Source organism: Salvelinus namaycush, chromosome 7 (assembly GCF_016432855.1).
Source record: "Salvelinus namaycush isolate Seneca chromosome 7, SaNama_1.0, whole genome shotgun sequence".
NCBI lineage: Eukaryota > Metazoa > Chordata > Actinopteri > Salmoniformes > Salmonidae > Salvelinus > Salvelinus namaycush.
The window spans coordinates 18530050-18556823 of NC_052313.1; the positions used below are offsets into that span (position 1 = coordinate 18530050).

Sequence of the window (26774 nt, forward strand, 5' to 3'; positions counted from 1 at the left end):
ACCATCAACAAAACACCAAATTATTGAATTTCTCATAGAAGAATGTTGTCATATCCCTCCAACAGAGTTCCAGACAGTTGTAGAACCTATCCCAAGGTTCATTGAAGTTTTTCTGGCTTGTGGTGGCCCAACGCTCTATTTTTTATTTATTTTAATTTAACCTTTATTTAACCAGGCAAGCCAGTTAAGAACAAATTCTTATTTACAATGACGGCCTACCCCGGCCAAACCCGGACGACGCTGGGCCAATTGTGCGCCGCCCTATGGGACACCCAATCACAGCCAGATGTGATGCAGCCTGGATTAGAACCAGGGACTGCAGTGAGATGCAGTGCCTTAGACCGCTGCGCCCCTCGGGAGCAAAGACACTAAATGTTGGTGTTTCCTTTATGTTGGCAGTTACCTGTACATACAGTCATACTAATATCTAATGTTCCAATTCATTTAGGTCTTTGGGGTAACATTTATGAAATTGTTTTGTTGTTGTTCTATGAAGGGAAAATCAGGACAAAGGTCTAATTTACACTGAATTTCAAAACTGGTTCCAGAGAACAGCGAAATACAGCCCTGGAGCCCTAAATTTGTTGATGTATTTAATATGATTTAATATTAGTACTTTACACTGATATTAGGTTATTACCACAATATGCACGGTTCCCTTTGTCATTAACAGAATAAAATGTAAAACTATCAAAATATGGTTGATATTGTAAAAAATACTGTAAAGTATGAAGATCTAAATGGTTGTTGTTTCTTAAGTTTGAGAAATGTTTGTCATGATAATCCTGGCATACAACACACCATGGCAACAGTGAGAAGACAGCCACATGTAAATCTGAAGTTTAGCAAATTGAACCTAATAATAATAATAATAATAATAAATAGAATATACAGTACATACACACTATCCACAACAACAAATACATGGTATTATTCCAACTCAAACCTGGTACTGTATGTAATATATACATATGCATTCAATGCTCTGTTCCTGCCTTCACAGGTTTAAGAATGGGGGACACATTGATGGCAGAGTTTGGCGTCGCAGCTTCCTTTCTGCGTAAATCAGACAAGGAGCGTATGGAATGCCAGACTAGACCCTTTGACATAAAGAGAGAGTGCTATGTGCCTGACCCTGAGGTTGAGTACGTCAAGGCCACAATCACCAGCAGAGATGGTGCTAAAGTCACCGCTGATACGGAGTTTGGAAAGGTAAATATTTTGTTGAAAAACATTTCTGAAAAAATATGACCTGGAAAATGGATACCTGGAAAATCATAAGATAATACATTTTTCTACTAAGAACTCTATGATTTATGAACAATTATTTATAAACTGAATTGAGTTATGCACTTTACTGTTTAGTATTTAAAAAATCTTACATGAGATACTAAAGCAGAATCCTTTAAATCTTTGACTTTCATGTAAATCAGGCATTACATGTAAATGGATGATTTCTGTAAATTCTATGTTGTGTGTAATATCAAGTTAGGGTTTGTCTCAAAGTGAATAGCTCTGCACCTTGAAAATGACACAAAACTATTTAATTTGCACTTCTTTCAGACTGTTACTGTGAAGGAGGACGACGTCCACCCCCAGAACCCGCCAAAGTTTGATAAAATTGAGGACATGGCGATGTTAACCTTCCTGCACGAGCCCGCTGTGCTGTTTAACCTCAAAGAGCGTTACGCAGCCTGGATGATCTACGTAAGTAATGACCTGCTAATATCTCCATTGAATCAATCATTCATTCAAATGAATTAAACTAAATATGCATCCCCTTGTCTTTGACAGACCTACTCAGGGCTGTTCTGTGTCACTGTCAACCCATACAAGTGGCTGCCAGTGTACGATCAGTCTGTTGTCAATGCATATAGAGGCAAGAAGAGGACAGAAGCTCCTCCTCACATCTTCTCCATCTCTGACAATGCCTACCAGTACATGTTGTCAGGTAAAATATAACTTTTCCTTTTCATCTATATAAATCAAATGATATTTGGATAATGTCACATTTACTGATACTTCTCTTTCAACAGACAGGGAAAATCAGTCTGTCCTTATCACGTAAGTACATCAACCAAAGGCTATATCCATTTGAGACTATTTAAAGTTAAGAGAAATTCTGAGACATCAACATTTGTATTTTAAATCCCAGTGGAGAATCCGGTGCTGGAAAGACTGTTAACACCAAGAGAGTCATCCAGTATTTCGCCAGCATTGCTGCTGTTGGCGGAAAGAAAAGTGCAGCAGAAGAAAAAAAGGTAACATTTAATGCAAATGAAATATTCTTCATGGCTGGATGGGTAGATGTTGACAAAACCCAATTTTATTCATAGAGTATTGTTTTTTATCGCAGCATTTTAACACTGTGTGGTTGTTGGGTTGTAGGGGACCCTGGAGGATCAAATCATCCAGGCCAATCCTGCCCTGGAGGCTTTTGGTAATGCCAAGACCATCAGGAATGACAACTCCTCCCGATTTGTAAGTTTGGTCTTTGTTTGTCAAATATTATTCAAACCTTATTATACATGTTCAGTGTTTCCCCTATATGGACCACCGCTGCAAAAAATATGTAATTTAATACATACACTACCGTTCAAAAGTTTGGGGTCACTTAGAAATGTCCTTGTTTTTGAAAGAAAAGCAAATTCTTTGTCCATTAAAATAAAATAAATCAGAAATACAGTGTAGACATTGTTAATGTTGTAAATGACTATTGTAGCTGGAAAGGCCAGATGTTTTATTTTATGGAATATCTACATAGGCATACAGAGGCCCATTTTCAGCAACCATCACTCCTGTGTTCCAATGGCATGTTGTGTTAGAGTGGAGAGAAATGTTTTTAATATGATATTTGAGTGAGACTGAGAGTGACTGGTCTCCATCCCTATCAAAGTTGCCCATTCCTGCATTACACCATGCAATCTCAAGTGCACCTAAGGTATTCAAAAAGAAAACAAATACTACTTGAAGCCAGATCTGGTGTGCTCTGTAATTTCTGCTTTGACAATAATTTACAGGGTAAATTCATCCGAATTCATTTTGGAGTCACTGGGAAGCTTTCGTCTGCTGACATTGAGACTTGTAAGTACAATACTCAACTTGCCCAGGCTTGAACAGATCTCTTTGACAGGAAACATTAATACCAAAATAACCTTTCCATACTGATCAGATCTTCTAGAAAAGTCACGTGTAACTTTCCAGCTCAAGGCTGAGAGAGACTACCACATCTTCTACCAGATCCTGTCACAAAAGAAACCAGAACTGCTGGGTGAGTATTAAATCATTAAACTGAGTAGGGTTGAGGTCAATTCTGGATTCAACTGAACATTTCTGATGAAATCAAATTAAATTATTATGATGCAGCCAGCCCAGGCCTTGTGCTACCCCCATTCCCTACTGTAAAACACAATGTTAAATGATTTATGCGGTAACATTTTCTTTGTATATAAAAAAGTTGCAATTATTAAAATGTAATTTAAGCACACAACATAAAAATGTTATGCACACATAACAATCTCCAGCAATTTATTTTAAACTATCCTGTCTATTTATAATATTACAGTTTTCTTTTTGCACAAAGCAATTTTTCTAATTGACCCCAACCCTAATACTGAGTATATTATGTTATGACCTATACCACAGCATGAACACAAATTAAACTGAGCTGTTCAATTATTTTCAGAGATGCTACTCATCACCAGCAATCCCTATGACTATGCCTTCATCTCCCAAGGAGAGATTGCTGTAACTTCCATTAACGATGCAGATGAGCTAATGGCTACTGATGTGAGTAATATATCTATATAGTGTATATGCAATAACATTTCACTTGTATCCAACCCCTTCTCCAATACAAAACAATGGCCTTTTATTTCGGAAGTAGGATGCCTTTAATGTGCTTGGATTTGCCCAAGAAGAGATTAATGGCATTTATAAGCTGACTGGTGCAATCATGCACTACGGCAACATGAAGTTCAAGAATAAGCAGCGGGAGGAGCAAGCAGAGGCAGATGGCACGGAGGGTGAGTGCTGAAGATTTAAAACCTCTCACTTCAATATGCAGTAGTATCTTAAAATCTAAAATCAGTTAGATTGCCTCTTCCAATCATAAAACTTTGCCTTTCCAGATATTGACAAAGCTGCATATCTGATGTGTCTGAACTCTGCTGACGTGGTCAAGGGGCTGTGTAACCCAAGGGTCAAAGTAGGAAATGAGTGGGTCACCAAAGGTCAGAATGTCAACCAAGTGAGTCTTCAACATTTAAAAAATAATATTCAGTATAAAACTTGTCTATGTTCATACCTGTAATTCCCAATTGAGCATGATTTTTTTGTCTAGAACTAGGCCTAATCTGTGTCTAGGAAACTGTAACTATGTGTTTATGTTGAGGCTATGTTTCAGTAATTTATTTTCTCTATATTTTGTAGGTGTACTACTCTGTTGGTGCACTGGCAAAGAAAATTTACGAGAACATGTTCCTCTGGATGGTGATAAGAATAAACCTTACTCTGGACACTAAGAATGCTCGCCAGCACTACATTGGTGTGCTGGACATTGCTGGCTTTGAGATCTTTGATGTGAGTGTTTGATGTAAATTTGATAAAAATGGAATCTAGAACATTACAGCAGACAAAATAAAGTAACTGTGAACTTCTATTTCAGTTCAACACCTTTGAGCAGCTGTGCATCAACTTCACTAATGAGAAGCTGCAGCAGTTCTTCAACCACCACATGTTTGTGCTGGAGCAGGAAGAGTATAAGAAAGAGGGCATCGTCTGGGAGTTCATTGACTTTGGCATGGACTTGGCTGCCTGCATTGACCTCATTGAAAGGGTTGGTGTCTTCAGTTTTGTAGTAGTTGATGTGACCTTAGTAATATTTGATATTTTAAAGGCAATCTTTATAAATGTGCTGATATTTATTCACTATGCTTTTCCGTTAGCATTAATTTATTTTCATTCATTCCTTCCACTAGCCCATGGGTATCATGTCCATCCTTGAAGAGGAGTGCATGTTCCCCAAGGCCAGTGATTCTACATTCAAAGCTAAGCTGTATGAAAACCATCTGGGCAAAAATGCATGCTTCCAGAAGCCTAGAATTATTAAGGGTAGACCAGAGGCCCATTTCTCCCTCGTTCACTATGCTGGCATTGTTGACTACAACATTGGCAACTGGCTGGTGAAGAACAAGGACCCGCTGAATGAGACTGTGATCGGACTGTTCCAGAAGTCAAGTCTTAAGTTCCTGGCAAACCTGTTCGCAAACTATGCTGGTGCAGAAGGTGGTACTATGTGTTCATATCTGCAAAGACTACAACACATTCAAATAAATAACAATCCACAGTATATCATAGTAGTAAAAATAGTATATTTGAATAGTTATTTCATTATCATACAGCACCTGAAGAAAAAGCGGCTGGAGGAAAAAAGAAGAAAGGCTCTTCCTTCCAGACTGTGTCTGCATTGCACAGGGTAAATCTGAGCTTAAATCAATATGTTTCTGATGTTTTCACATGGAAGAATATTAACAGATGTATTACATTTGCACAACATTTGAGATAACAGTATTAAATGCCACTGTGACTCGTAAGGTACTTGGAAACTCATTCAATGATGGACAATTTTACATTTGTCATACTGACAGGAGAACTTGGGTAAACTCATGACCAACTTGAGGTCTACTCACCCCCATTTTGTACGTTGCATCATCCCCAATGAGACCAAGACTCCTGGGGCCATGGAGAATCCTCTGGTCATGCACCAGCTGCGCTGTAACGGTGTGCTGGAAGGCATCAGGATCTGCAGAAAGGGCTTCCCCAACAGGATCCTGTATGCTGACTTCAAACAAAGGTAAAAATAATTATGCGTTTCCTTTCCAAAATAAATTAAACTGTTTACCTCTTCAGGTCTTCCTGAAATAAGATAATTTCTTTCTGATTTAAATTCAGATACCGCATCCTCAATCCAAATGCTATCCCTGAGGGTCAGTTCATTGACAATATGAAGGCAGCAGAAAAACTGTTGGGCTCTCTGGACATTGACCACACCCAGTACAGATTAGGACACACTAAGGTAAGTTCTCTAAATAGATGAAAAGCAATAAGACCTGTTGAAACAGGATGGAAAAATAGCAGCAATTATCAGGCCCGAGTAGTATATTAACAATACACCACCATTTGGCCAACCTGAGGAATAATTATTGAAATAACTGCTGATATACCATTGATCATGCTTATATCATGTTATCTGTCTCTAGTGCAAATGGGTCATGTCAAGAAATACACATGTATACTTGGTATAGTGCCACAAGCTAGTAGATCCAGATCTACAGTAAGCAATTGAAAGCATAGTGGCCATGATGTTTGAAATAGACTTCAGTGTTAATTTTGTCAGCTATTTTGGATTTAGTTTTAGTCTTAGATTTTGTGACTAAAATACCTTTTAGTCTTAGTCCCATTTTAGTAATTTCCCCCTTCTCGGTTTTAGTTATCAGTCAACTAAAATTCTGGACAATTTTAGTCTTAGTCCCAGTCATTTAATCACATATTATTCAGTGCATTATTTTTCCATTAAATAATGAATATTTAACTTCCATCATGTGGATTTTAAGATAACCTTGTCCCACTAGGCCTACTATCCCCTCATATAGCCGGCACATTGATATTGTGGCAGATTGTAACCAATGCCAGCCATGATTTACCATATAGCCAAGGCTACAAAGTCAAGGCTACTGAAAGACGTTAATTCTGCCAATGAGAGGATTGCACTATGCAGAAATTGCTCTGCCATTTCTTGGTTGCTAAAATTCGAATAGTTCGCCTAATTCCAATTTATGTTACAATACAAGCACGTATAGTGTAGAGAATCATTGTACCATCTAAAACACTGTGAAATGTATTTTCCATAACCAAAAATATTGTATTTTCAGCTGTTTGAAGCTGGTGTACAAAACCGAAAGTAAAAAACAAAACTTATGAATGGGAAGCATATGAATAGGTCACATAGAACAGATCTACTGCTTCTTAGACTTGCTTTCAATGAGAATGACAGATCTATAACTAACATTTCTATGTGAATTTGGTCAGGTTGCCCAAAAAGTTACATATTGCAGCTTTAAATCTTCTGCAAAGGCATGAATGTTTATGATTGGACAATACAGATGGAAAGGAGCTTCATGTCAAATTGAATGTCCATTAGTCTCACATGAAATTCAAGTCTCATCACATTTTTAGCAACTAAAATGAATACTAATTTGTTAGAGTTTGATAATTTATTTCATGGCATCTCCTCATCTCGTCGTTAGTTTTCTTCAGGGAAAATAGGTCATTGACAAATATTCTTTGACATAGTTATTGTTAACAGAAATGAACACAGTTAGACTTTATGTACTTATTTTTAAAGACCTTGCCAATATGTGTAACTCTCGGTCAACATGCTGGGACTGAAGTTGTAAAATCAATTGCACATAAGAGGGCCAACTTGTGTTCAATTTGTGACATTTTTGTACAGAGACAAGAAATCAGCAATCTAAACATGACTACCAAGTCTTGTAAATCTGGGGGGTACCACATTCAAGTTATTATTGGTCAACTGGCAGAAAAATACAATCCTTCCAAATACAAGAAGATCTAAGCACCACATTATGGCCTTTGTGTATCTTCAGGTGTTCTTCAAGGCTGGTCTCCTGGGTCTACTTGAGGAGATGAGAGACGATCGTCTCGCTCTTATCATCACTGGCTTCCAGGCCCGATCACGTGGTCTACTTGCTAGAATTGAGTTCCAGAAAATGGTTGACCGCAGGTTGGAATAATAAACAAAACTTCTGCAGACAATATGGTGAAGGTGGAAAAGGTTTTTATAACAAGCCAATTTTATTCAATTTCACAGGGATGCCTTGCTTGTGATCCAATGGAACATTCGTGCCTTCATGGGTGTCAAGAATTGGCCCTGGATGAAGATGTTCTTCAAGATCAAACCTCTGCTGAAGTCAGCAGAGACTGAGAAGGAGATGGCCAACATGAAGGAAGAATTCCTGAAGCTTAAAGAGGCTTATGCTAAAAGTGAAGCCCGTAGAAAGGAGCTGGAAGAGAAAATGATCTCCCTTCTCCAAGAGAAGAACGACCTGCAGCTTGCAGTCCAAACTGTGAGTAACATATATGTGGTCCCGTGTGGCTCAGTTGGTAGAGCATGGCGCTTGCAACGCCAGGGTTGTGGGTTCGATTCCCACGGGGGGCCAGTACAAAAAAGTATGAATGTATGTACTTGTAAGTCGCTCTGGATAAGAGCGTCTGCTAAATGACTTAAATGTAAATGTAATATTAACTGCATTGCAGTTGCTGCAATCACATCCTTTGTCAAAATGGTATTTCCTAGTTAGCTATTAGCACTAGAGAAATTGAAAAAGAGAGAGAGAAGAGACATGATTTGCTAAATAGATACGTACAATCAGCATTTGTCTATCATTTGTAGTGTCCAAATATTTTGCTACCAAACTTTTGAGCTTTGGAGAATTTGATATACTTACAACATATTGACACATTGACAGTCAGAAGACACTATTGGTGATGCTGAAGAGAGATGTGAGGGTCTGATCAAGAGCAAAATCCAGCTTGAGGCCAAAGCCAAAGAGCTGACAGAAAGACTGGAGGATGAGGAGGAGATGAATTCAGAGCTAACTGCTAAGAAGAGGAAGCTGGAGGATGAGTGCTCAGAACTCAAAAAGGACATTGATGATCTGGAGCTCACTCTGGCTAAAGTGGAGAAGGAAAAGCATGCCACAGAGAACAAGGTAAACGCTTTTCTTTATTCTTGTGTTGTTAAAACGTAATGTGCCGGAGTCTGGCGTAGCGGTTTCAGCTCCCGACTCCGGACCACACATGCATCCTTGGTTCGAGCCAAATTAATTGGTTTGGATAAAAGTGTAATGACAATGTTCTGTTTCCTTAGGTTAAAAACCTGACTGAGGAGATGGCAGCTCTGGATGAAATTATTGCCAAGCTGACCAAGGAGAAGAAGGCTCTGCAAGAGGCTCATCAACAAACGCTGGATGATCTGCAGAGTGAGGAGGACAAAGTCAACACGCTGACCAAGGCCAAAGCCAAACTGGAACAGCAAGTTGATGATGTGAGTATCAAATAGTAATTTGCGCCTCCTGGGTGGCGCAGTGGTCTAGGGCACTGCATCGCAGTGCTAGCTGTGCCACCAGAGTCTCTGGGTTCGCGCCCAGGCTCTGTCGCAGCCGGCCGCAACCGGGAGGTCCGTGGGGCGACGCACAATTGGCATAGCGTCGTCCGGGTTAGGGAGGGTTTGGCCGGTAGGGATATCCTTGTCTCAGTATGTAAAAAAAAAAAATGTAATGAAATGTAAAAAAAAAATGTAATAAAATGTATGCACTCTACTGTAAGTCGCTCTGGATAAGAGTGTCTGCTAAATGACTAAAATGTAAAATGTAAAAATGTAATTCATAAAAAGTACAACACAATTAGTAATATCCCAAAAACACGCTAGAGTAAATTGCTTACTCTGAATATTGTTTAATATATCCTTTATCAGCTTGAAGGGTCTCTGGAGCAAGAGAAGAAGGTGAGAATGGACCTTGAGAGAGCCAAGAGAAAGCTGGAGGGAGACTTGAAGTTGACCCAGGAGAGCCTAATGGACCTGGAGAATGACAAGCAGCAGCTGGAGGAGAGAATGAAGAAGTAAGATCACAACCCATAACACCGCATGAATAGTTATTTTACAGAAAGTGCTCAAATGAGTTATTTACTTATCAGGAAGGACTTTGAGATGAGCCAACTCAACAGCAAGATTGAGGATGAGCAAGCGATGAGTGCCCAGCTTCAGAAGAAACTGAAGGAGCTGCAGGTATTTCAATAGCATCGTTGAAAAGGGAATCTTTCTGTTACATATGCTTATGTTCTGATCATACCAGAAAATTTGAATTCCTACCATTTCAGGCCCGCATTGAGGAGCTGGAGGAAGAGCTGGAGGCTGAAAGAGCTGCCCGTGCCAAGGTGGAGAAACAGAGGGCAGACTTGTCCAGAGAGCTAGAAGAGATCAGTGAGAGGCTGGAGGAGGCTGGTGGAGCCACTGCTGCCCAGATTGAGATGAACAAGAAGAGGGAGGCTGAGTTCCAGAAGGTGCGCAGAGACCTTGAAGAGGCTACCCTGCAGCATGAGGCTACAGCTGCCACTCTGAGGAAGAAAAATGCTGACAGTGTAGCTGACCTGGGAGAACAGATTGACAACCTTCAGAGAGTGAAGCAGAAGCTGGAGAAAGAGAAGAGTGAGCTCAGGTTGGAGCTGGATGATGTGGTCTCCAACATGGAACAGATTGTCAAGTCCAAAGTATGTGGTATCATTGAGCAATCTATAAAATGTATGTTTTTTCTCGACATGCTTTTTAAAGAAGAAATTTAGTGATGCTGTTCTGTATTTTATTTTTATTTTTTACATTTGTTTTTAGACAAACTTGGAGAAAATGTGCCGCACTCTAGAGGACCAGATGAGTGAATACAGGACAAAAGCTGAGGAAGGACAGCGTTCCATCAATGATTTCACCATGCAGAAAGCAAAGCTTCAAACTGAGAATGGTACATACAGTATATTAACAAAAAACCTGAACAGCCAAAATGAATAACCACAGTATGTAATATCATTGAAAATAATTTTGAATTGAATGAAAACAGGTGAATTTGCCAGACAGTTGGAGGAGAAGGACTCTCTGGTCTCTCAACTGACCAGAGGTAAGCAGTCCAACGTTCAGCAGATTGAAGACCTCAAGAGACAACTGGAGGAGGAAGTCAAGGTATTGATACAACAATTGCAGTGCCCTTTATCCAACTACTATCTATCCTCTGGCATAATTACAGATCTTTTTAAAAATTTCCTTACCAGGCAAAGAACGCGCTTGCCCATGCAGTGCAGTCTGCTCGCCATGACTCAGATCTGTTGAGGGAGCAGTATGAGGAGGAGCAGGAGGCCAAGTCTGAGCTGCAGCGTGGCATGTCCAAGGCTAATGCTGAGGTGGCTCAGTGGAGAACCAAGTATGAAACTGATGCCATCCAGAAGACTGAGGAGCTTGAGGACGCAAAGTAAGGATGTTTTATTACTTCCTCTTACTTTTCAGGCTATTGAACCTTGGCTGAATGAGCGATACACAAAAGTACATGACGAATAAATAATAAGTTGAATACCTGTTAAACAATCACTGTATATCAGAAAGAAAAAAGTCAGATGTTCAGAAATGTGGTTCTTATCTGTGTCAATCTAGGAAGAAGCTGGCTCAGCGTCTGCAGGATGCAGAGGAAGCTGTGGAAGCTGTAAATGCTAAATGTTCATCCCTGGAGAAGACTAAACACAGACTCCAGAATGAGATTGAAGATCTCATGGTGGATGTGGAGAGATCCAATGCAGCTGCTGCCTCTCTGGACAAGAAGCAAAGGAACTTTGACAAGGTAAATTTAGGGGGGATACGCAAGTCGTAGGAGGCTTCAATATTGTACATGAGGGGCGGCAGGTAGCCTGGTGGTTCGAGAAGTGGGCCAGCAAGAAGGTTGATGTTGAGTGAGCTAGAAACCAGAATGTTTCTGGCATCATCTTACACACTACCATCGCCTGTCGTTGTGCAATTGAGCAAGGCACTTAACCCCCTATAATTGCTCCAGCTGCACTGTGGATGAAACATTGCTTCCAGCCCGTGTGTGTCTCGAAGAATTGGGTTGTGAGTTCTCTGTAAGTTAATGGACAATAAAATACATCTTATCTTAATGATATACTGTATTCCAACTACCTAAAATACCTGTATGATTTCCAGATCCTGGCTGACTGGAAGCAGAAGTTTGAGGAGTCTCAGACTGAGCTGGAGAGCTCCCAGAAAGAGGCCAGATCTCTCAGCACTGAGCTCTTCAAACTCAAGAACTCTTATGAGGAGTCTCTGGATCATCTGGAGACCATGAAGAGGGAGAACAAGAACCTCCAAGGTCAGACCATGAGCATTATTAGCCTATATAATTTAGTCAATGAAAGATCGATATATAATAGAGATTATGAGTGTGAATGTTTAAACGTTAAAATGGAATTGGGATCGTTGAAGTTAAGAAAAAATCCACTAACAAAAAACATTTTCTTTGTGTGTTTTCCCCCACAAAATTAAAATCACAGTGCAGTTATCACAAAACATATTCTTTGCCATGTTATAGCCAAACTAGACGATAGGCTATAAAGGCCTGGGGTTTGTTGTGTAATTTAAATAAAACCAGAGGGGAAAGAGGCTAATTTTAGGCTACTTTGGTAAATTTACAGATTACCAAGACATATGAGAATGGCCCCGTCCTCTCTCTCACTCGCGCTGGCTCGCATGCTGTTGCTCTTTGCTAATGATGCAAATATGTGTTCAGTCTTCCGGTCTGTTGCAAGCCAAGAAATTGCGAGATACAGCTTCCATTTGGAGATACAGCTTTTGATTACCCAATAGATAGGCCAAGTGCACGGTGCTGACTCTGTCTGTATAGTGGCCGACCTGCCTATACTGTGCCCCTCCCCTCTCTCTCCGTCCCTCTCTAGCTCGCTATAGAAAATGTGAGTGTTCTCGTTAGTACGGCAACTAATCAGTCTCCTCCTTTCTAAAATTACTGAATTTTAGGAGTTGAGGAGTCGCGGAATCTAATCTTGACACTCACAAATGGGAGTCGACACATGGAGATGACAAGGAGTCGAGGAATCAATTATTTTGGAGTAGACACTCCACCACTAAATCATCGTCATTAACAGTTGGAAAAATGGCAAAGGCAAGAGACAGCAGTGGAGTCCTATATGGCAATACTTTGAGAAAATTAAATGAGAAGGTGGTGAAATGCAAACTTTGCGAGGTAGAATTGAGGTACAGTAATGGTAGTACAGGTGCAGTGCTTCACCATCTGAAAGGGACGCACCGTGAAACCCAAACCGTTGCTGGCAGCAGCGCAGCTGCAGTGTGAATTCACGTGGAATTTTATGCATTTTTAAAATCGGTTTAACGGAAAAGCGATACAACATCTCTGATTAAACGTTGGGATTTTTCCCCATTTGCCTCATCCCTAATCAACAATAGTTATCACAAAATGATTCCGATGTACAATAATATTTTTCCACAGAGGAAATTTCTGACCTGACTGAGCAGCTTGGTGAGGGAGGAAAGAGCATCCATGAGCTGGAAAAGATCCGTAAACAGCTGGAGCAGGAGAAGGCAGAGATACAGTCTGCTCTAGAGGAAGCTGAGGTGAGAACAGAAAACATTTACAGATAGTGAAAGTACCCAAATTTTATTTGAAGATCTTACAAACTATGGGTGGCTGTGTTGTCATAGGCCTCCCTAGAGCATGAGGAAGGCAAGATCATGAGAGCTCAGCTGGAGTTCAATCAGGTGAAATCTGACATTGAGCGCAAGCTGGTGGAGAAGGATGAGGAAATGGAGATGAATAAGAGGAACCAGCAGAGAGTTGTGGATACCCTGCAAAGCTCCCTGGAGTCAGAGACTCGCAGCAGGAATGAAGCTCTCAGGCTGAAGAAGAAGATGGAAGGAGATCTCAATGAGATGGAGATCCAGCTCAGCCAGGCCAACAGGCAGGCATCCGAGGCCCAGAAGCAACTTAAGGGTCTCCATTCCCATCTGAAGGTATTATTTCCACACCATTGAATTAAAAGCATTGCTTGTGCCTTCAGATAAAGCCAAACCACACTGTGAAACAAGAAAATAAATATAGTAAAATCAGTAATTCTCTCTACAGGATTCTCAAATGCAGCTGGATGATGCTCTTCGTAGCAATGATGACCTGAAGGAGAACATTGCCATTGTGGAGAGACGTAACAACCTGATGCAGGCTGAACTGGATGAGTTGAGAGCCCTGGTGGAGCAGACTGAGAGAGGCCGCAAACTGGCTGAGCAGGAACTGCTGGATGTTAGTGAGAGAGTTCAACTTCTACACTCACAGGTAAGACAGTGATATAGAACAATTAGGGTTCTCCTTAAATATCTGCTACTTGAGGTACGTAGAGGTAATATAAACATAATTTGTCATATATATGTGTAGAACACCAGCCTACTGAGCCAGAAGAAAAAGCTAGAGGGCGACACATCCCAGCTTCAGAATGAAGTGGAGGAGGCTGTGCAGGAGTGTAGAAATGCTGAGGAAAAGGCCAAGAAGGCCATTACTGATGCTGCCATGATGGCAGAGGAGCTGAAGAAGGAGCAGGACACCAGTGCTCACCTGGAGCGCATGAAAAAGAACATGGAGCAGACCATCAAGGACCTGCAGCACCGCCTGGATGAAGCTGAACAAATTGCCATGAAGGGTGGTAAGAAGCAGATCCAGAAGCTGGAGGCCAGAGTAAGTGTCTAAACTACATTCTCTTCTATTAATTCAATGTCACATTTCATATTTCTAGTCATATTTGTAGCTTCAATATTGAAAGTAATGGTAACTAACAAAGTAATTGGAAATGTTGTGTTAACATTGATCATGTCTTTCTAGGTGAGAGAGCTAGAGACTGAAGTGGAACTGGAGCAAAGGAGGAGCAGTGATTCTGTGAAAGGAGTCCGTAAATATGAGAGACGCATCAAGGAGCTCACATACCAGGTACATTGTTTTAATTTGACAGTGCAGAGTTAACAATTCACATTAACATGCTCAGAATCAAATGTAAGATACATACAGTATATGACTCTATTTCTTCCCTGCTTTTTGTGTGCAGACTGAGGAAGACCGTAAGAATTTGAGCCGCCTGCAGGACCTGGTGGACAAACTGCAGCTGAAGGTCAAATCCTACAAGAGAACTTCAGAGGAGGCTGTAAGTAACCTTCTATCATCCATATGTTGCATATTTAATTCTCAAATTGCTGTGTTTGCTAGAAACTTAAATCATATTTTTTTTAATTCACAGGAGGAACAAGCCAATTCCAATTTGGGCAAGTTCCGCAAGATTCAGCATGAACTGGATGAGGCAGAAGAGAGGGCTGATATTGCTGAGTCTCAGGTCAACAAGATGAGAGCCAAGAGTCGTGATGCCGGTTCCAAGGTCAGTGAAGTTGCTGTTTCAAAAGCCTCAACTTTCTGGGAACTGGGATTCTGTTTAATGGTCATTTCAATTCTCGATATTAACCCATTGATTCCTGAAGAAATTAAGTAATAAATGCATAATATATTACATTGTTACCAAGTAACTATACATACCTGTTGAAGTTCCCCATTGTAAAATTTCAAAAGGAGGACACGGTATATGGCAATATAAAATGTTTTTCAGTACACAGTAAAATGTTCTAATAATCAATCAATCTATCTATCTATTTTCTCTGTCACAGAAAGGAAAGGATGAGGAGTGAATCCAAGAGTTGTGATGCTGGCTCCCAGGTCAGTTCTTTTAATGAAAATAATAATATTGGTTAAAATTTGCATACTCATCTCAAGTAAGATGACAGTCCCAAGCATTTGATGTCCAATAACCATACTATCATTCATATAACTATAAATTGGAATATTGTTCCCTGTCATGGGTAAAAAAATATATATTCAAAAGCACGATATATTTTGGTTTCAGTGGTGAGTTACTACTTACTGTGTGATGGCAAGCAACACATTTTGAAGAATTGTGATAAATGCTGGACATCGTTGCTTCTTGAATTTTTTTGGGTAAAATCTTTAATTTACTAGTCGACACAGTTAGTGTTATTCATGATGTTTATTGTGTATTCTATACACTCAAATAAGGAGCCCCATCGTTTAATATATATTTGACAATGCACAGAATATTGTAAGAATGTTTTTAGTGTTTACAGTAGTTTATTACATTTTAACCTTCATCCATCTTGTGTCACAGAAAGGACATGATGAAGAGTGAAGCTCTCGGATGGACCTTTCTGAAAATCTCCTGACTGTAGTGCTTTAGTTTTTTCTCTATTCTCCATGTAACATGAGCAGAATAAAGAATAAAGTCAATTTAAACAGCCCCTCTGTGTATTGCTTGATTCTATTACGAATAGGTTTGGAATCCACTATTATTTAACAAAATTAAGTTAACACTGGTTTTCATAATATACTGGTAACTTACCTCACAAAGAATCATGACAATAGACAAATATCTCTCACTTTTGCATCTGGGGGTGCTTCTGAGCCAAATTGGGTCCCCTAAATGAACAGATATATTGTTCAGAAAATACCTATATAGACAGAGAGTAAAACACCTACCAACAACCATGAGCAATATCATATTTTGTTGGCATAAAAGTAAGGATTTGTGTGGTTTAATTAGAAATTGATTATTATTAGATCATATAATGGTGGAGGTGTTGCTGTTTATGTTCAGAACCACATTCCTGTAAAGACAAGAGAGGATCTCTTGTCTTCAAATACTGTTGAAGTAATATGGCTACAGGTTCATCTGCCTCACCTAAAGCCCATTCTTGTGGGAAGCGGCTATAGACCACCAAGTGCTAACAGTCAGTATCTGGATAACGTGTGAAATGCTTGATAATGTATGTGATATCAACAGAGAGGTATATTTTCTGGGTGATTTACAGTTCAAGTCGGAAGTATACATACACCTTAGCCAAATACATTTAAACTCAGTTTTTCACAATTCCTGACATTTAATCCTAGTACAAATTCCCTGTCTAGGTCAGTTAGGATCACCACTTTATTTTAAGAAGAGAGAGAAGGATTTATTTCAGCTTTTATTTCTTTCATCACATTCCCAATGGGTCAGAAGTTTACATACACTCAATTAGTATTTGGTACCATTGCCTTTAAATTGTTTAACTTGGGTCAAACATTTCGGGTAGCCTTCCACAAGCTTCCCACAATAAATTGGGTGAATTTTGGCCCATTCCTCCTGACAGAGCTGGTGTAACTGAGTCAGTTTTGTAGGCCTCCTTGCTCGCACCCACTTTTTCAGTTCTGCCACACATTTTCTATAGGATTGAGGTCAGCACTTAGTGATGGCCATTCCAATACCTTGACTTTGTTGTCCTTAAGCAATTTTTTCCACAAATTTGGAAGTATGCTTGGGGTCATTGTCCATTTGGGAGACCCATTTGCGACCAAGCTTTAACTTCCTGACTGATGTCTTGAGATGTTGCTTCACTATATCCACATAATTTTCCTCCCTCATGATGCCATCTATTTTGTGAAGTGCACCAGTTTCTCCTGCAGCAAAGCACCCCCACAACATGAGGCTGCCATCCCTGTGCTTCACGGTTGGGATGGTGTTCTTCGGCTTGCAAGCCCCCCCTTTTTCCTCCAAAAATAACGATGGTCATTATGGCCAAACAGTTCTATTTTTGTTTCATTAGACCAGAGGACATTTCTCCAAAAAGCTTCCCACTTCTTGTGGGAAGCTTGTGGAAGGCTACCCGAAAAGTTTGACCCAAGTGAAACAATTTAAAGCCAATGCTACCAAATACTAATTGAGTGTATGAGTGTATGTAAACTTCTGACCCACTGGGAATGTGATGATCGAAATAAAAGCTGAAATAAATCATTTTCTCTACTATTATTCTGACATTTCACATTCTTAAAATAAAGTGGTGATCCTAACTGACCTAAGACAGGGCATTTTTACTAGGATTAAATGTTGGGAATTGTGAAAAATGGAGTTTAAATGTATTTGGCTAAGGTGTATGTAAACTTCAGACTTCAACTGTATTTTGCATTACTCATCTCATATGTATATACTGTATTCTATTCTACTGTATCTTAGTTTATGCCGCTCTGACATTGCTCGTCCATATATTTATATATTCTTAATTCCATTCCTTTATTTAGATTGGTGTGTATTGTTGTGAAATTGTTAGATATTATTTGTTAGATATTACTGCACTGTTGGAGCTAGAAACACAAGCATTTCGCTACACCAACAATAACATCTGTTAAACACGTGTATGTGACTAATAAAACTTGATTTTAACACAAAAATAACATATATCTGTTAGCAGCAATAAATGGGGTTCACAGGATAACAAGCAATCACTCTATTATGTATGAATTAGCTTCCTTTATGTGTAATCAGTGAAAGCATTACCATTTTTATCTCTCAATACCACAAGGATTACGAAAGTGAAGTTTAGTCAAGAGCTGTAAGTTGGTTATCTTACCGAAGTTGTATCAATACATTGCCTGTAGTACTCTTGCTTCAAAAACTCTCGACCATTGTAACTCTCCCTTCCGGGATTGCTACAAGGCCCTCCCCCACCTGCCCTTCTGCAAATCAGATCAAATCAGAAGTCCATTCTGCTCCTCCCTTACTATAGGCAGAAACTCAAACAGGAAGTACCTGTGCTAAGTAGGGCGAAATGGCCAAAATATTATATCCCGGTATTTTTAAAAAATTGGGCGGTATGGCGGTATTTTTAGTTTTTGAATAATAAAAGTTCTACATTTGCTTTATGAGTGGTGAGTGATCCTAGGGTGGCAACACATACATTCTAAGTGATTTCAATGAGTCTTTCTCCATTCTGATTGTTCTATACTGTTCAATTCAACTTCAACCAAAACAAATTTCAGCACTTTTATAATTTCTGCATCTCCTGCACTCAATTGCAGTGGTGGAAAAAGTACCCAATTGTCATGCTTGAGTAAAAGTAAAGATACGTTAATAGAAAATTACTCAAGTAAAAGTGAAAGTCACCCAGTAAAATACTACTTGAGTAAAAGTCTAAAAGTATATTAAAAGTCTGGTTTTAAATATACTTAAGTATCAAAAGTAAATGTAATTGATAAAATGTACTTAAGTATCAAAAGTAAAAGTATAAATAATTTAAAATCCCTTATAATAAGCAAACCACATTATTGTTTTTTTTATTTACGGATAGCCAGGGGCACACTCCAACACTCAGATATAATTTACAAACAAAGCATTTGTGTTTCGGGAGTCCTCCTGATCAGAGTCAGTAGATGACCAGGGATGTTCTCTTGACAAGTGCATGAATTGGACCATTTTCCTGTCCTGCTAAGCATTCAAAATGTAACAAGTACTTTTAGGTGTCAGGGAAAATGTATGGAGTAATAAGTACAGTATTTTCCTTAGGAATGTAGTGAAGTAAAAGTAAAAATTGTCAAAAATAAAAATAGTAAAGTACAGATAACAAAAAAACCGACTTAAGTAGTACTTGAAAGCATTTTTACTTAAGTAGTACTTGAAAGTATTTTTACTCAAGTACTTTACACCACTGCTCAATCGAGATCATTTCCACACTGCCACGTAGGGCTGCACGATATGGGCAAATCATCTACAACTTATTAACCAAATGTTGCAATTGCGAATTTGACTTGCGAATTAGAGCAAAACTTTGGAAATAGAATGACTATTCTAATTCTATGGTTAGAATATAATGGTGGGCACTTTGAATACAGTGTTGTTTGAGATGACAACAAATTAAAATGTCAGGGAGGAGTTATTGTGACAGGGTAAGAACTAAAGTGTTGATTAGTGTTTCCTAGGGGACCCTATACGCTTTGGCGACATTGCATGTTTTCTCTTAGCTACTTCATGTAGCTAACATATTCTTGCTTTGCATATTCCTCTTTGATTTAGAAGATACTGTTGCACAAACAACATGCTGATTTAGGTCTACACCATCACTGGTATTATCAGGCTGTAATAGCTAGCTACGTTTGCACTTACTCATTACATTTATAAGCTAGCTAGCTAGCTATTAGCGGCTAACAAGATTTAGGGCAACTTGCTAAGAAAAGACAAACTAGCTGTTTGCTGATGTAAGAAACACAAACTAATAGTGTCATTATAGAACGCTCGTGGATTTATATTAAGAAGCAAAGTGAAAACAGCATTGTTGTCATCAACATTGGTGCAAGTGCTTCATTGACCATGCAGACTGAACACAAGTGTCTCATGGTTGCAGTGTTGACAACTCCTCAGTAAGGAAAGTAGCTATTGGCTGTCCTAAAAGTCGCTAGAAGTCAACACCTAATTTGCATAATTGGCCAAGTGAATGTAATTGTGATGGACGCTGTAGGAGAGAGGAATAACATCGTGGGAGAGACAAAGTGAGTAAAAAACACCCTAAATATATTTAGAACTACAAATGAACTTTCTTCTGTCGATTCTTGTTTTTTTAATGTCACAATTCCAACCTTCCTCCTTTATCCGGGCTTGGGACCGGCAAAAGTGACCCAAAAGAGACACTCTGGTGGAGTTACTTCGTTTTTTATTTGATCTTTTATTTTTATTTTTTTTAGTTTAGTTTTCTTAATTTGGTTTGTTTTTTAACCTTATGGTCCACTTAGGAGCCTACAACAAGTCACAGGAAAACATGAACATTTTTAACCATAACATTTAAAAAAGATTTTTGTATACAATCTACATTAAACTTCTTACGGCTGAGATCCCGTTAACGGGATCGACTTGACAACAGCCAGTGAAAGTGCAGGGCGCCAAATTCAAACAACAGAAATCTCATAATTAAAATTCCTCAAACATACAAGTATTTTACACCATTTTAAAGATAAACTAGTTGTTAATCCCACCACAGTGTCCGATTTCAAAAAGGCTTTACGACGAAAGCACACCATCTGATTATGTTAGGTCAGTACCTAGTCACAGAAAAACACAGCCATTTTTCCAGCCAAAGAGAGGAGTCACAAAAAGCAGAAATAGAGATAAAATTAATCACTAACCTTTGATGATCTTCATCAGATGACACTCATAGGACTTCATGTTACACAATACATGTATGTTTTGTTCAATAAAGTTCATATTTATATCCAAAAATCTTAGTTTACATTGGCGCGTTATGTTCAGTAATGTTTTGCCTCCCAAACATCCGGTGATTTTGCAGAGAGCCACATCAATTTACAGAAATATTCAAAATAAACATTGATAAAAGATACAAGTATTATACATGGAACTTTAGATAAACTTCTCCTTAATGCAACCGCTGTGTCCGATTTCAAAAGAACTTTACGGAAAAAGCACACCATGCAATAATCTGAGTACGGCGCTCAAACACAAAAACAAGCCATACAGGTACCCGCCATGTTGTGGAGTCAACAGAAGTCAGAAATAGCATTATAAATATTCACTTACCTTTGAAGATTTTCATCAGAATGCACTCCCAGGAATCCCAGTTCCACAATAACTGTATGTCTTGTTCGATAAAGTCCATAATGGGGCGGCGGCAGTGTAGCATAGTGGGGCGGCAGGGTAGCCTAGTGGTTAGAGTGTTGGACTAGTAACCAAAAGGTTGCAAGTTCAAATCCCTGAGCTGACAAGGTACAAATCTGTCCTTCTGCCCCTGAACAGGCAGTTAACCCACTGTTCCTAGGCTGTCATTGAAAATAAGAATTTGTTCTTAAAACTGACTTGCCTAGTTAAATAAAAAAATAAAAAAAGGCGATACCATGTGTGGATATCATAAGGTGAATGCACCAATTTGTAAGTCGCTCTGGATAAGAGCGTCTGCTAAATGACTTAAATGTAAATGTAATGTCCAAATACCTCCTTTTTGTTCGCGCGTTTAGTTCAAAAATCCAAATTCACGACGCGCAGGCACACTTAGTCCAGACGAAAAGTCAAAGGATGTTTTTAACATAAATCTTCAATAATGTTTCAACCGGAGAATTCCTTTCTTTGTCTTTAGAAAGGAGAAGGAACGCAGCTACCTCATGGGGCGCGCCTGAGTGAGCTCGTGGCACTCTGCCAGACCCCTGACTCAATCAGCTTTCATTCCCTCATCCTTCACAGTAAAAGCATCAAACAAGGTTCTAAAGACTGTTGACATCTAGTGGAAGCCTTAGAAAGTGCAATATGACCCCATAGACACTGTATATTGGATAGGCAAACCTACAAACCTCAGATTCCCCACTTCCTGGTTGGATTTTTTCTCAGGTTTTTGCCTGCCATATGAGTTCTGTTATACTCACAGACATCATTCAAACAGTTTTAGAAACTTCAGTGTTTTCTATCCAAATCTACTAATAATATGCATATCTTAGCTTCTGGGACTGAGTAGCAGGCAGTTTACTCTGGGCACCTTATTCATCCAAGCTACTCAATACTGCCCCCAGCCATAAGAAGTTATGAGAAGTTATAAGAACAATCTAAATGGACCAAAAAGAGACAATAGAAAAAACTATCAATGGCAATGTGAGAAAATTATGGTAACTAGTCTGGCCCTAATTCAGGTAAAAAAAGTTTTTTAATGTAAGCCAGGGCGGGATCAGCCAGCGGTGGCTTCCCGCATGCGCGTAAATGTAATTTGCAGTCTGGACGTGGAGGGGTGAACATCTCCTGCTCTGACTGCAGCTGGGAGGGACTGCTGCGCGAGGACTGGGACGCCTGAGAGTGCTTTGGAACAGGGGTGGGGCCCACAGCAGCACCCGCTGCTCGTTGAGAAGAGTAAGAACGATACGTGCTTTCACATCAGAGTCTCCAAAAGTCTCCAATAACACCAGAAAAAGTCGCTAGATTTGTCGCTAGAGGGGTCTAAATACTCGCTAAATATAGCGACAAGATCGCTAAGTTGGCAACACTGCGTGGTTGAGGAACATCAAATGCACTCCTTGAGTGACAAGGGGCGTGGCTAGGTCTGTGTCGAAAGTGGCACGGAGAGGAAGAGCAGAGATGACGTTACACTTGGCGTATCACATTTAACAAAACAAACATTCAAATACTGGTATAGAAGGTAAAGTAAACACCCAAACCGGTCCCTTCATCAATACAGGTATATAATAAAATACGGTATACTGTCCAGCCCTAGCTAAGGTCTAGTCAACGCTGGTTTGACAAATCGGAATCCATGCTTCAAGAATGTTTTGAATAACATTAACATATACAGTACCAGTCAAAAGTTTGGACACACCCACTCATTCAAGGATTTTTCTTTATTTTTACTATTTTCTACATTGTAGAATAATAGTGAAGACATCAAAACTATGAAATAACACATATGGAATCATGTAGTAACCAAAAAATTGTTAAACAAATCAAAATACATTTTATTTTTGAGATTCTTCATAGTAGCCACCCTTTGCCTTGATGACAGCTTTGCTCTCCAGGACATCTACAGCACCCAATGTCACAGGAAGGCCAAAAAGATCATCAAGGACATCAACTACCCAAGCCACGGCCTGTTCACCCGGCTATCATCCAATTCGGCTTGACCCCTAAGACCCTCACAAACTTTTACAGACGCACCATTGAGAGCATCGTGTCGGGCTGTATCACCTCCTGTTACGGCAATTGCACCGCCTGCAACCGCAGGGCTCTCCAGAGGGTGGTGCGGTTGGCCCAATGCATCACCGAAGGTACACTGCATTCCCTCCAGGACATCTACTGTACAGCACCCAAAGTCACAGGAATGCCAAAAAGATCATCAAGGACATCAACCACCCAAGCCACGGCCTGTTCACCCCGCTATCATCCAGAAGGCGAGGTTAGTAGAGGTGCATCAAAACTGGGACCGAGACAGACTGAAAAACAGCTTTCATCTCTAGGACATCAGACTGTTACATAGCCATCACTAGCCGGCCTCCACCCAATACCCTGAACTTTGTCACTGTCACTAGCTGGCTACCACCCGGTTACTCAACCCTGCACCTTAGAGGCTGCTGCCCTATGTACATAGACATGGAATCACTGTTCACTTTAATATGGAACACTGGTCACTTTAATAATGTTTACATACTGTTTGACTCATTTCATATGTATATACTGTATTCTATTGTATTCTAGTCAATGCCACTCCGACATTGCTCGTCCTAATATTTATATATATCTTAATTCCATCCTTTTACTTTCAGATTGTGTGTAATGTTGTGAATTGTTAGATACTACTGCACTGTTGAAGCTAGGAACACAAGCGTTTCGCTACAACCGCAGTGACATCTGCTAAATATGTGTATGCGACCAATAAAATTTGATTTGATTTTGAATGCTGCAGGTAATAATTCTTAACTTCATTACTTAATATATTGATTTTATACCAATTCTGGGGTCAATTTAACTAATAGTTAATGTTAAGATTTGTGAAAAATTGTCAGCTTTATTTTCATGATATTTCACATAGTTTGTCTGCATAATTTAAATGTATCATTAACTTACATGAGACGAAGTCCATTTGATCAATAGTTATTGCTCTAGTATCCTATGGTGCCACTGGTGTCATTGACATCTATAGTGCCACCAACTGGGATGGTGCAGCCATCTAAGGTTTCCAGTGAGTATATATCCACTCAAACTAAGTTAAGACAAGTACCATGGACCTACATTCCACATTTGCTGTCAATTGGTCCTATGGTTCATGAGAAGAAGATTTTTGAAGAATTATTGGCATATTTGATCATATTAGCGTAAGTGCTAATATGCATCTACTGGTATAGTGTGGACATCTTGAATGCCTCAATGTTCTTTACTCAAAGTCTTTAGGGACTATTGTGATGAGTCCAAAGAACACATTTGGAGTGAATCTGACTTTTAGTCAATGAGAAGATTCATTATTATTTTATGCATTAGTGTTACAGTCAAAACAGTGAAATGTTAATAGTTTCCTCTTTTTTTAAGCTATCAATGCCAAACGTAACATGGTTCATCATGGTAATTAATGTCTTTGATGACCCTAAAATGTTTCAAGTTGATAGGCCATTGTGGAGTTGATTTACAAAGGATTTAAATGGACACATAAAATCTGATTTACTGATTTATCAATTAATCAGCCATCTCTTAACCAATCCCTTTGATTTTCTCAAACTAAGTTAAGAGATGTACCATGGGCCTACCTACCAAATTGGTGATATTTGGATTTACGGTTCATGAGAATAACTTTTTCAAAGGTTTTCAAACATTGGAGGACAATTTATCCTGACGGGGTCCTTAAGACAGATTTGTTCAGCGCGAGGAAAGTCACCTACATACAAAGTTTCAAGTCTATAGGTCAAACGGGTGACAAATATGCAGGTTTAAGTTAGACTGCTTGTAACAGCGCCACCCATAGGCCAATTGGTGCCATTCTTTTAGACCAAGTCACACATGGTCTATGTTTGAGTTATTATACCATGTCAAGGCAAAAATATATAAGAATACCAACAGGTTTCACAGCTTCGCTGTAAGCCCCTAAAGAATATACATAACAACAGAAATATAAAACACAACTACAATCCTCAGTGAAGAGGCTTCCACAACGTACTCTGGAGCAGTTCCTCCTTGAGATGGTGTTAGAAGAAGGTTGCGTTGCAGCAATTAACCCCTGACATAAAACTTAACCATTTGCTTACTGTTGTAGCCTCCTGCCCTCAAGCTTAGAATCCACATTCCCATCCTCAACTATGTTTCAATCAAACACACCAACTGGTTCTCGTAGTGAATGCTTCTCGGAAATGTTTCCTCTCTATGGCCTTGACAATCATGCGTTGATTAAAACAATTATTACATTCCCTCCATTTACTTTTAGTGATGCCTCTGTTCAAGGACGAACATTGTCCTAATTATTATAGTAATGATCTTAAATTTGGTGTGACCAAATTTCAGTAAACAGACATTTTAATAGACCACTAGCTAATCTCAGATATCAATGAACCTCACAAACTGTCCATCTCAATCAGAGAAAGGCACTCAGCAGGAATTTCACTGGGTTATAGTTGTACTCAAGGACAAAGGGAGGGAAACAATGTGGCATAAACAAGACAGAGTTAAAGTTACACCCCACAAGCCAACAACTTGAGAGACAGCAACAGCCACACCCCACTTATTAGAATAGAAAACAACTTTATTGTCCGTTACAGTGAATAATTTACATATGTCTTCTGCTCAGTTCTAAACCTCCAAAATGTAGATTTAAATTCAAAATTCACTAGGCTACATGTGTATGATTTTCACACCTCCTACACATATTTAGGTTATAATATCACAACTGTGTCTTGTTTTGTATGATATAAGCTTATTGTATAAGCTACTGTTGGTGCTTCTCTTTAATATTCTTCATTGGGCTTTGGAAAGACAACATTTAAAATGTAACTATGAGTAATATAATTGTTGCATATTTTGGGGTATTTAGGCTGGTGGTTAGACAATGCTTTCTAGCTGAAAAAGGAACAAAAACTATTATGTTCTATTTTATTTGCATAAAAAACATTTAGCCTTATCTGTTGTCTTCCCAATTGCTTACATTTTGTGCACCTTACCTTTGAATCACTCAACATCAATAACTGACACAATTGGGATTTTAATTGAATGTACCCTTATTGTGAAGTGTTACCACATTATTACTGAAATACCTTAACATGTATTTTATATGCAAGAGTTTTAAGTGTTATACTTAACTACTGATACATTAAGAAACAACACGCTAATATTCCATCTGTGTTAACTACAGGGAAGACTGTGATGTGATCTCTTGGGCTGCAAACTGTACTTCCTACCAAGTCCAGCTGGGAACTCACAACAAATGATCTACACCAAAAATGAGATTAAAGCTAGGTCCTATAAAATCAAGGCTATTTTCTCAGTCTTTCGTATTCTGACTATGACACGAATTTCCTATATGATAATAATTTCCACACAAATTTCTTAAAAGATAATATCCCTGCACCTGCACATTGAGTACTGCTTGCTGACAGTCCGGTAGGACTTACAGATAATGTCATTATGACTTACCTTGGTCAGTGCTGATTCTGTTGCTAGAGGAAGATTTGTGGAGGCTACTCCTGCATCACTAACCTATTTAGCCTATATCTTTCTTTCACCCTGTCAGGGAACCCACGTGCCTTGGTGAGGGAAGAGATGGTCTT

The 26774-nt window shown here is 39.2% G+C and overlaps 1 protein-coding gene across 1 annotated transcript; it reads left to right on the top strand.

The window, feature by feature from the left end:
- The first annotated feature begins 1011 nt into the window (after positions 1–1011).
- Positions 1012–15876, top strand: LOC120051056 (myosin-7-like). Its single transcript, XM_038997675.1, has 37 exons — positions 1012–1212; positions 1564–1707; positions 1795–1951; positions 2037–2064; positions 2156–2261; positions 2389–2481; positions 3021–3084; positions 3173–3271; positions 3686–3789; positions 3887–4025; positions 4131–4249; positions 4432–4581; positions 4667–4837; positions 4980–5289; positions 5403–5476; positions 5649–5854; positions 5953–6076; positions 7668–7804; positions 7892–8147; positions 8550–8792; positions 8951–9127; positions 9557–9702; positions 9778–9868; positions 9961–10350; positions 10469–10595; positions 10692–10810; positions 10900–11096; positions 11276–11459; positions 11819–11984; positions 13137–13261; positions 13349–13657; positions 13770–13973; positions 14073–14369; positions 14514–14618; positions 14734–14829; positions 14923–15057; positions 15856–15876. The coding sequence occupies exons 1-37, from the start codon at positions 1012–1014 to the stop codon at positions 15874–15876; spliced, it is 5814 nt and encodes a 1937-aa protein (XP_038853603.1).
- Positions 15877–26774: the final 10898 nt, after the last annotated feature.